Here is a 12,192-nt window from a genome sequence, read left to right as displayed (position 1 = left end):
AGTGCACACCTTGCACTTTGTGTAAAGAAATCAGTACAATGGTGATCAAACTGAGCCATGCCTGCATACTATTTTAATACAGTTAATAATCAGTTTTAACAAACTCAAGGAGAAATTTCGGTGTTTTGGGCTTTCAGGGAGTAGAAGAACAGAGGTGCTCTTTGCCCTAGAAGAATCTCCTTAAAACATCTGTGTTTATAATGATACCTTGAATGAATTTACCATAAAGCGCAAGATTAATGAATAATTTATGAGGATTAATTCACCAAAAGGCATGTTGCCACTGAAAAAAGGTGTTACTGGTTATTCCCTTGCAACTCTCCCATTCTCACTACTATAAAAGGATGCACTATATGGTAAATAACCTTTGAACATTTTCTTATTTCATGTGCAAATGCTGTTTCTGCCTGTATCGTGTCGGACTGCAGTACACGGGAGGTTAATTCATACTCTCTTCCCCCAACCCCAAACACCTGCATGTGAAAATGGCAGTAAAAAACAACAAAAAAAAAGCAGCGACTAGCACTGTGAACATCTTCAACGCAGAGTTAACCTGCAAAGTCTCAAATTAGCCCAGCTTGAATGAGAACAGCCACACAGGGAAATAGTAATCCAGCAGCTCAAAGAGACTTCACTAAACAGTTGATGAGTTCTTTTAACATGAGTTGCAGCCAGCTCACCTGACGGTCTAGTCGGCGAAGGTAAAAACACATTGACACAAGTTGAGAGGTGGCACGCACTCGCAGGACTTCAGAGGAATCCACAGCGACAAGAAACCAAGCAGCCTACGAGCCCAGTACAAACGTACGGTCATGCCTATGCAAGGTGAATGTCAAAGTCAAAAATTGTGGGCATGCTTAACAAAGGTGGAGTATTTGGAACAGAACTAATTGAAATCAGAAGACAGACAGCTCTTGCTAACCCTAACGCAGAAGGCCTGCAGGAGACCAAGGAATTACTTGGGCTCTCTCCTTTCGTTTACATTAATTTTTTAATAGTTTTTATACTCTCTGTGTATAAGACTTTCTCCATGAGCGTCTAGAGTCCTGCCTTGTCTCACCCAGCCGATCAACTTCGGTAGAAACTGATTAGGTTATGAAAACAAGTAGAGGTGCTATTGTATACATGCTTTGTAAGATGGGGTATTTTCACATAAAAGAAAACCGCTTAGTATGCTGTAGGATCATGAAATTAAGCACAAATAACCCAATGTAACACTGGGGATATGTTTATAAAATCTCAGCAGAAGGATGTCGAGAAGAGAAGATCAGAAAACAGATGAACCCTAAGGCTAGGATATCTTTGGATGGAGCCATGAATAAATTTTCCTGGCACTGCCACCTTAAAATAACATCCTACAATTTAATGAAGCCTCTAGAAAACACAAATTTATATTTTAGCTTCACCGTAGCACATTATGAATTTTCACTCACCTACTTGAATAAAAGCATTTCACATTCAAACACAAGCTGCAAAAGTTTTCCCCAAAAGGGAATGACAGGGCTGAATAAGTTTTCATGTACAATTAATTTCTCAGAAACTCCAAAACAACTAAGCACTCATACAGATACCTAAGGGCTACTAAAATAGCTGCATTTCTACATGTTAGCTCTATTATTTTCTGTTGTGTAACTTTTTCTAAGTCCCACGAGTTTCCGCTAAAAGACTGCTTACATACAGGCCAATTCCTAAGATGCTTACACACTGGGAAGCGTATTTTCCATGGCACGCACTTTGTGACTAAAAAGCAAAGGCATGGTTCTCCGGTAAAGCCAAGAGCTATCTATAAAGCAATTGAAGAAGCTCATTTCCAGCAAAGGGAAGTGGGCTTGCACAGCGCGTCCTCTTTCTAGTAATCAGGAACTGCCAAACACAGCAAAAACCAAAAGCAGCAACTACCCAACAGCAACAAAAACCCCCAAAACCACTCTGCTATAATGCACAACCACTGCTGTAGGATGCAAACCAGTACTTTGCTATTACATGTTGACTATGTAATAATTAGATTCAAAAGGTTTGGATGAAGTTATAAGACATAAAAGACATTATGTTTATGTGAAGACAAAGTTCAACATAAGCCCTTTGGTAGTATAGCTGTCAGTGTCTCAAGGTATGCCCTGTGTTTCTTCTCTGTTATAAAACCCTGTATCTAACTGAAAAACAAACTAAAAACCCCCAAACAACATGACATAAAGCTTCAAAGTCTGATCTGCAAAACTAATAAGAACTAGTTACTGCAAAAATAAGATTTTACGTGTTTCTCCCTTAAATTCCATTCAAGATATTTAACAAAGATACGGGAAGGCTGGAATGCCTACATGTTTGGGACAAATAGCAAATGGTCTATGCTTTTAAAACCCTTACTTTTACCTAATAGAAGAAACTGAGAGAAGCAGCAGGACTAAGGAGAAGTCCCAAGCAGCACCCTGCTGAATAGCAGACAATATGCCAGAAGTCAACTACAATGGCAAAAAAACAGTTTTTAAAGCTTTCTTCCACTGCAATTTATTGTGGTGCTGAAGAACTTCTCTAATTTGCCACAATCTTTTGCTTAAAGTCAAAAGAGGATGTGGTGCAATTCTTCACTCTCCAGGAAAAGGGCTTTAAAACATTTCAAAACAAGTCTTGGACTAAACAGAAATAGATTAAACTTAAGAAAAATTGCATCACTATCAAGTTCCCCTTCAGATGACACGTGTTCATATTTTATACTTCCTTCTCTTCTCAAAATGAAGACAATTTCTGCTACCCAGCAGTAGCCAACAGACTGTACTGGCACTCATCAATTCACAAGAGTCAGCAGAGGCGGCGCCGATTCCCACTGCTTTGAAGTATGTTGGTTTATAAGAGATAATTTTGCAGTCAAATGACTGCACTCAGGCACAAGCACTGACACTCCTCTCTGCAAGGATTCGATGTGCTGCATCACTTGGACATCCACACCTTCTTTCAGGTGTTCAGCCTGAGTTAAATGAACTTAATCAGAAACTCTGCGTTGTGATACTGTCCCCGTCCCCGAATAAGCTGGAAGCTCCTTTGGAGGTACACGCACCAAGGAATCCTCTAGGTGGTTGGGAAGAGGCGTGTGAGGCCACGCACATGCCGAGGTGACGAGAGAAGTTCCCTCTTCAGCTGCTTGCTCAGTTCCAGTTGCATCCACCAACTTCTCCCAAGGATGGCCCGAGATACACGAATCTCAAACTCCAGCTTAAGAGCTCCTGTTTGGTTTGGTTTTTTAAGCGACATAAATCTTGCCCATTTCAGAAGATTTAAGAAATACATTATGAAGTGATCAATTAGTGAAACTTATTATTAAGAGTTTATACTCATGCCGGGGAAGAAAAAAAAAAAACAACACCTTAAAAGAAATTAAGATCTATCAAATGATAGATCATCACTGGTACATTACCTGTACTGCAGGATTGATACAAGTCAAATAAGTGCTTTGGTTTTCTAAGATTTATTTCAGTAACTCTATTTACTGCTGTTCATTCACACTTGAAACTGGTTGCAGGAAAATTAATATTTCTAACTAGTTGGTCCTGGTGAGTTGCTAACTGACCTCAGTTTCTTGGTCTTCTGAAGTCATTCATTACTGCATTTTAAATGCGCATGCCACATAAGCTATACGCTTCATTGCTTATGGCACCCGATAGTAGTTTTCACATTATTTTCTATAGAGACATCCTCATATTTCTCATAGAAATCATAACAGTTTAGCAAAATTAATGTAAACATTTATCACATCTACTCCTAAGACAGCCAAGAAAACAGAACTTGGATTCTCCTGCCATCTTACAGTGTAATCAAACCTAGATTAAACTAATAGTATCACATAAGCAAAGCAAGTGCACTCAAACCACCAGAGTTAAGTCATTAGAATTAAGTCATTCACACTACTCAATTCATCAATAGCTCCCTCAGACATTGTTGAAACTACAGAAACAGGATGAAGATACTACATAAAAATAGCATTCAAAAGTAGATGGAAAAGTAGCAAGAACTATAATAGAAAGAAGAAATAAGTAAACCATCCAAGTAATCAAATTCAATATGCAAGAGATTGAGTTTTGTTCCTCAAAAGAAACCGAGTGATCAATTTTTCTTGACTCTTTAACATGGAAAAATGGTAATAAATACATCAGACAGCCATAAGAGAACTGATAAAGTCGCCTAAGTATGAAAAACCCTTCAAAGCATAATCTGTTTTTCAACAGGACAAAGAATCGTGGAAATGAAATCCATCCAGATAAATGGGAGCCATCGCTACACGCACCATTTACTGCTACTTCAGCTTTCAGAAAATTGTTGCATAAACTTCTTTGATCCTCCAGATGAATATTTACTCAGTTGAATTACAAATAAAAACATTAAAGATAAATATGAATTTTTCAAGGAAATCACATAAAACCCCTTACTGTCAAGCAGAGTTTACAAATAAAACCTGTTCTTAAAGAAAACCTGATTATAACAGAGGGCCAATAAAAACAAGGAGGTAGTTTTAAGTAGTTTCAAATGGAGCTACACTGGCCGCACAGCAACTATCACACTGGATTCCTAGGAGGTAGCAGCAAAATACTGTGTTCTAAGAATAGCTAATTTACAATTACAAAGAAATATTTACACTAGGAAATCACCACCTAAGAAGACACTCACAATGCATTTAGTAAATAAATAGAGTCAAATTTTAATTTTGAAGTTAATAATAATTTAGTTAATAAATAAATAAAAACCAATTATAAAAAATAAATCCTTAAGCACATGCTTACCCTTTGTAACACAAGCAGTCCCACTGATTTAGTAATTGGTCATAGACATCCTCAGTATCACCTTGAAGCAATAGCTACAGCACCCACATGTGCTGCTGGGTAACACTGTAGGCCATTCTACTGCAAAACTTCTTGGCCATTTAGCAGTTTTACAAGTAGAGGACAGAATTTTTATTTGTAGACTGCGTGAGTGAAAAATCTCCTTCTTGCCTGACCAAAGATTATTTGGCATGCGAACAGCAATATCTCATTCTCATACTCCAGGGAGTTTTAACCTGCCTCTAGCTAAAAACTATACAATCTTTAGATTGCAGCAGAGTGTAAAAATCACTCTAATTAAATCAAGTAAGAACTGGTTTGACCAGTGTTACTGATCCCCCAAATAATTAAAATCAGTTAAGAAAAGTCAGGGGTTGGCACTTAGCTGTACCTAAACTTGTGCTAATTTTTAAAATAAGTTTTGCAATGGAACAACTAGAAAGCAGACTTCAAGTAAGCTACAAGAAGAACCTGGACTGATTTAAGTATAAACTACCACAGAATACAGTTTCAGGGCACTTTTAAAAAAAAAAAATTATCCTGGCTTTGCATTTGTTCTAAGACGTAGTGACTGTATCTCAGAGCATGCCAAATTGCATTGCAAACCAGTTGAAGCCTGACCTAAGGCAGCTGCATTTCTGATATACGTGAACAGAATCTAGTTTGTGTTGTCACGTATACTTATACCTATTTACATCGGTTTTGCTTCTATGCCACATGATCTACCTTTTACACTTTATCGTTGCGCTCCCATTGTTGGACCCTGGTGGCCCTTCAGGGCCCAGCTGCGTTATCCCATAACAAACCTCTTAGGGCAGACTGACAGCGTAGCAGGTTTCTTTCCAGTCCTGACAAAGTTAAAGCAAAGCAATGGTAATTCTCTGTGTGTCAATATGCTTCATATGCACACCATGCAAATTTAACGGAAGGCAGCATAACAGCACGAGATTTTAGTATATTAGTGCCAAGTCCATTTTGTCACAAACTGGTGCCCTAAAGCCTCCAAATGCCAGGTAAGTGGGGAAGGGGTAGAAAGCGAGTGATTTCTGTTGTCACACAGAGCAGATAATTTCCTGTACTGTGCACAAAGTCTGATTGGTTTCCTGTCAGAATAGCCGGGTCTCTGAGTCTTTTGATCACTTTCCTCTGGCCCTTCACAGTTGCGCTGATTAGAGATTGATCCCCGTGCTGCTCTTTGATCAGCAGCTCCGGCAGTCCGCAGGTGCCATATATCATCACATTAGCAGGCCACAGGAGTATTAATCTCCCCCTGCTAAATTCGCTAGCACGCTGCATATTCTACCCATTCACAGAACGCTTGTGGAGGTTTCTGAAGCTTTGCTTTCTATTAAAAGATATGACGTAGAATACTTTTATCTGGGGAGTCCCAAGTTCAAAGTTGAGAGAATTGAATTAACCTCGAATTTGCGTTTCTGCTTTATTTCATTACAGTTCAGAGAGTTTTGAGAGCTCCCAGCTTGGCCTTTTGTGTTGGTTTGTGCCCAGGGAGAAAGCTCATTCTAGCTGACATGAAAAGTACTAAATTTTTCACCCCCCCATGCATTAAGCACCAGGGGTTCCATGAATGTATGCTAACAGCCTTAATTTTAGATATTCTACACTAAGTGTGGTTTCATGCGGTATCTAACGTTTCAGTTTGTAAAATATTCTTTAAAATGACTTCATAATAGCAGATCAAGAGGAAAGGCGCTTAAAAATCTGAATAATGTAAATCATATGGAGTTCAGAGGCTAAGCAAATTACACACCCCGAAGCTGCCCTCGCTGTATGAAAGGAGTCTTTCTCCAGCTCTGCGCAGTCCCAGCCCAAGGGAACTTGCATTTGAGAGTTTTCTAAACATTTCAGGTACACTTGAAAGTTGAAAGTAATTCTAATTTCCTATGCAGGATTAGCTCGTTTCCAGCCTGTACAAAATACCACTCATTCACGTACAGACACAAAAACCCACCCCCCGAGAGCTAAGCATTGAGGGTACAAAGGTGCGCGGGTCGTTGCCTTTTTTTTTTTTTGGGGGGGGGGGGAGGAGAGGGGGGCACTTTGCACCTCCGACCGCGGAGGAGGGAGCCTCCGAGCCGGCGCTGGGCTCCCTCCCGGCCGCCTAACCGCTGCTGCCCTTTTACCCACAGCGCTCCCCCGAACGCGGCGGGCACACACCCAGCTGCCGAGCCCCGCTCACCCCGGCCCGGCCGCGGAGCTCCGCTCCCCTCCCCACCCGCCGCCGCCACCCCGCGCGGGGCCGCGCTCTCTCCGCGGCGCCGGGCACCCCGCGGGCGAGAGAGCTCCGCTCCGCTCTCCGCTCCGCGCCGGCCGGGCGCCCGCCCCCGCCCTGCCCCTGCCCCGGGCTGCGCGGCGGCGGCGGAACTGCTGCTCCTTACCGTTCTGCTCCTTGGCGCCGGAGAAGGCGAACTTGCTGCTGAGGTCGGACTCGGCGGCGGCCCCCTGCCTCCGGCCGGCCAGGGCAGATGTCAGCAGGAGCAGCCCGAGGAGGAGCATTGGGCCGGCGGGGCGAGGGGCTCCGGCACAGCAGGCACTGGCGGCGCGGCACCGAGGCCCGGGCGTCTCTCAGCAGCGCCCGGCGCGGGCTGCGCCGCTGGGGAGAAGGCAGCACTGAGCCTGCTCTGGCAGCAGAGAATTGCAGGGTAGTTTCCACATAATCCCATCCAAAACTTTTTCCTAGAGCCCTTTTCTGTGTCTCCAGGTTTTGTTTTTCTTTGGCTTTTTTTTTTTTCTCTCTTAAAAAAAAAAAAGAAAAAAAAAGGATCAAAGCAAAATCTGGACCCAGACCAGCTTCCCAAGGACTAAACAATCCGGGGCCGTGCCGGGCGGGGGCCGGAGGAGCCGGGGCTGGTGAGGGCGCAGGGCAGGCAGAGGGGCCGGGAGAGGCGGGGGCGAGCGGGGCCGCTGCTGCCGCGGAGGAGCGCGCACCTGTCAGCCGGCAACCAGCGGAGGGGCGGGCCGGCGGGGCGGGCAGGAGGCAGGCCGGCGGGGCGGGCAAGGCCGACCGCGCTCCCACAGAAATACCTTCCTCGCCCTCAACTCAGCGGCAGCGCCGCCGACTCCGGGCCGCGTCTCTCGGCTCCCCTCACGGCGAGGGCGGCACCTGGCGCAGGCCGTTGACGCCCCGGGAAGTTGTCGGTTGGGGAAGAAGGAGGCTGAGCGGGGCGGCCTGCCCGCCGCTGCCCCCCTCTCTCACGGCCAAATGGCGGCGCAACAGGTGCTGGGGCGGCGGTACGCCGGCTGCCTCTGCAGCGGGGGGCAGAGGCAGCCCGCGTACCGCCGCCCCAGCCTCCGGCTGAGGGACCCGTGGTCCGGGGGCCAATTTCTGGGTTTGGTAATTAGGGTGAGACGTTGTGCTGACTTAACCAGTATTTGTTTACTGTGTTGTTATTACGGTGGTTGAAAATTTGATGCTTAGTTAAACGTCCGAAGCATGTCGAAGTCCTTGATACTGAAACATGGAGAGGAGGTTTTAAAAAAGACTCTGGATGCAGGTTATTTTTCTTTGGACAGAACGTGCTGGTTTGGCTACCTTGAAATTAGACCTCTAGCATTTACATAAACAGATGGAAACACAGGTTCAACTTTTTACAACTGTCTCTCATGCTGAAATGCGGTACTCAGTGAGGTGGTACCCATAAAACAGACAGGGTTGGGTTTCTTTTTGCTGTTTCTCCAGAAATCAGAACTGAATTTGTGGCGAGGACTGTCCCCCCATTAACGCTGGTAGAGGACTGATGATGTTCAGCACCCACTGAGATGATGCCGTGTTCAAGCTTCCCTGCTAGAGCTGGCACTTCTAGTTTGCTTGGAAGAGGGTTTGAACCGTCACTACGTAATGGGTCTGGGTAACAAGGCTGAACGCTAACTAGATACCCGGAGGGCAAGAGAAGCAGTAGGAAGGATGAATCTTTTTCTCTCGACTGAGAACTTTTGGGAGAGTTTTGTAACGGTGACTTCAGCCCCCATAGCTTTGAGGCGGTTTGGGGTACAGATGGGAAGACCCGTATAGCCGTGGTCTTCCTCGCTGTCTGTGCAAGATACACAAGAGAGAAACTGAGTCTGCACGACTGGAGTCTTGAGCACACGCTATATAAATTTCTTATCCTTTGACCCAGCTCTTTCCAGTATATAACTGAGCTGTTTCTTTGCCTCAGCCAAAGCAACGCTTGAGACAGTGATAAACATCCCCTCTGTTCCTAATAAGTGACATATTTCCAGTAGCAACTGAAAGCTGTCCAGCCAAGCTGGGCTGTCCTCTGAAAGGCAGACTTGGAGCATATCGTAAATAGCAACCCTTCCCTTACAGAGCATGAAGAAAGAAACGTACTGCACAAAGCAGACTATGTAGTTACTTTTATTATTGTTACCATTATTAATTACAATTTTTCATTTTTCACTGTTGTTACTTTAAAATGGAAATAAAAATAACATGTACTGCTTTGCTGGTCTTCTACCTCGATGATTACAAGCAGTGGGTGTTTTTAATCAAATAGGTGAAGTATTGCACTGTAACTTAACATTTGTTGCCTGAGGATTTTGTGGGATTCTTTGTATTTTGGGGAACTGATGATAAGTTCCGTCTGAAAAACTTGGACCTAATGTCTCGCACTCTGTACATGAAAAGAAAAGCATCTGACGTCTCCCAGAGCTTTGAAAATCTACGCTGCATCAGACCAGTGTTTCATCTGGCATCCTGGCTCTGGCTTTTCAAAGGAAAATGCAAGAACCCACATAGTGGATGACTATGGAATAACACTGCCTGGGGAGGAAGCTTTCATTCTAAACCTCCAGTAATTAAAGATCAGGGTACCTTTTCGATCATTAAGGCTCTACTTCTTTTCCAAAATGTTTTTGTTGTTAATCCCATCCAAAATATTGTGTGTGGTAATCCCTGTCCTTATAAATGTCCAGTCTTCTCTGAAATTCATGCTAAGCATGTATCACCAGCTATCTATGTTTATTTTTAATGTTATTGCTCTCCAGTTTCATCAGGTATATGTATGTGTTTGAACTATGAAAATAGGTAAATATAAATGATTTAACTTCTTTACCCTGTTCATTTTCTGTGTTATAGCCCTATCACATCCTTTCCCAGCTAGGCATTTTTACTACATTTTTCATCTGAATATCTCTATACCCCTAAGCTTTTCAGAGTCCCATCTATTTTTGTTACATTTTATTTGGAGTGGGACAACCAGAACATGGCATTCCAAGTCAAGGCCTAATCTTAACATATGTAGTGAAGATAGAACATTTTAGTGTATATAGTATTTCTTATGCATGCCTTTATCTTTTTATTGGATCTACTCATGCAGTGATCCACGGAAGTATTGACATTAAAAAAATATTCTGAATGGTTAGATAATTACAACAAACTAATGTATGTGTAGTTCAGATCATTCCTGCTGGTGCACATTGCATTGCCAATACTGAATTTCACTTGGGACCACAATGCCGATGCATTTAAAATTTCTGTTGACTCCAGTGCCCAGTACAGATTTCTCTGGGTATCCTTAAGACTCATTTGTATTTTGCTACCACAATGTTCACATTCTTTTCTACATCCATCATAAATATTTTAAACTACACAAAGCTTTGTATTCCTAACTTTTCTCTATGCTGAGAACTGCACTTCAGTCTTTGTCTTTTGTATCCATCACCAAGCCATTTCTCACCTCACTACTTAGTTTACACGATGTAGTCTTTTTGATGCTCTATCAAAGACTTTTTTTTCCCAAAGGTTTTGTAATATAGCCTATAAAATTGTGTATCAAGTTTTTTTTAATTTAAATATTGCAACAGACATTTCTCCATTAATTGCCACCTTCAAATATTTTGAGACGCAGACTTTTCTCTGTAGAATAGCCATGCTGATCTGACACTTTTTCAGATTGTTTTATGACTCTCTTTTTTCATCACCCTCATTTAGAACTTTTTGAAGCAGTTTTTCTTGAACTTGAATAAAATTTGAATTATCTGGATTATCCCACGGGAATTTATTGTTTTTGAGACCTAGCCACCGGAGAAGGCAATGGAAATTTGGCCTGTTAGGACTCCAGAGACTTACTGTGATCGTGTATAGCCTTTGTACTCCTGAACTATAAATATCTCTGAAATGAAAAGGCTTTCTCTGTGATTATTATAAACTTAAAGAGTTACCATTAAAATAACCATTCATCACACAATCTTCACAAACTTTATTTACATCAACAAAAAGAATTCCCCGCACCAAAGTCAAAATAGCGTCACCGCAGCACCGACAGAGATGGACGGTTTACACACTCACTCCACCCCTTGTCCCTTCACAACAAAGATTCCCCACAGTTACTTATGGAAGCAGGCTGGGATTGGCAAGATGCATAGGTGTTCATAGACTGCCCTTTGTGATTTGAACTGATATCAAGAGATCTCGACTGACTTGAGGAGGCTCTAGGTATCTCAAGCAAGTTCTGCAAGGAAGCATACTATTTCCTTTTCCTATATGCTGTCTTCAGAAAGACTTCCCCCTGCCCCATAAGGTGTGCTACAAGATAAGCATTTCTCTCCTGAGGAGGAATAAGGTGAGGAATACAATATTTTGGGGGAAAATAGGAAAAGGCTGACATATAACCCCATTTTTAGGCATGATGTACAACCAAAGGGAAATGCTTCTGGAGACTTGTAGCTCCACAAACACAATTACTTCTGTCGAATTCATGTCTCACAAGAGTTAGAGCTAGGCACTTAGGCAACTTTGCAAGATTAGGACCCACTGTTAGGAAAAGAAGATCGATTGCCTTTTTTCCCCACGGCTTGTTTCACTTCCTATTATGAATGGGGAAAAAAAAAAAGAATACATACGTACTTGTATATTCCCGTATATTCTGAATGTACCTGTATAATCCTGTGAGACCATACTAAAGAAAAAAAAGTATTTTGCAAAGCTTAGCATGTAATTTAAAACCAATAAATATCTGCACATCCAGACACACAGGCAAATGTCAGCTTTTGTGCAAGGTGCTCTCGATTTCAGTGTAGTTACATATGAATTGGTTGCTGGTATAACAGGGTTGAGGTTTAAATGCTTATGTTCACATCATGGAGTTATTTTTAATTGTGCAAAGAAGTCTTAAACAGTTATTAAATGTTATTTTTGTACAAAATCTTTTATGGATGAGTGATAAATATGAAAACAAGAATTGCAGTAGAAACACTAATTGTCTTTTAGAAAAACAACAACATGATATTCTGCTCTCATGATCACTGAGCAATAGAAAAAGACATTTGTACAAACAAACATGACTCTTGTAATCTTACTAATGTGAGGTGAAGAGACTGCATATGGAATTGCACAGAAAATCATTCCTGCATTAGAAAATACTCC

The 12,192-nt window shown here is 42.3% G+C and overlaps 1 protein-coding gene across 1 annotated transcript in view; it reads right to left on the bottom strand.

Annotated features, from left to right (window-relative positions):
• The window catches only part of PDGFC (platelet derived growth factor C), a 136,247-nt gene extending 128,244 nt beyond the window's left edge, over positions 1-8,003 (bottom strand). Inside the window, exon 1 of the mRNA XM_075149429.1 lies at positions 7,205-8,003. Within this exon, the coding sequence (XP_075005530.1) occupies positions 7,205-7,322 (118 nt within the window). The 5' untranslated portion in view covers positions 7,323-8,003. The remainder of the gene's footprint in view (positions 1-7,204) is intronic.
• Positions 8,004-12,192: the final 4,189 nt, after the last annotated feature.

Source organism: Calonectris borealis, chromosome 4 (assembly GCF_964195595.1).
Source record: "Calonectris borealis chromosome 4, bCalBor7.hap1.2, whole genome shotgun sequence".
Classification (NCBI taxonomy): Eukaryota; Metazoa; Chordata; class Aves; order Procellariiformes; family Procellariidae; genus Calonectris; species Calonectris borealis.
The sequence above is the reverse complement of the archived record's forward strand: the minus strand, read 5'-3'. Positions and strand labels throughout refer to the sequence as shown.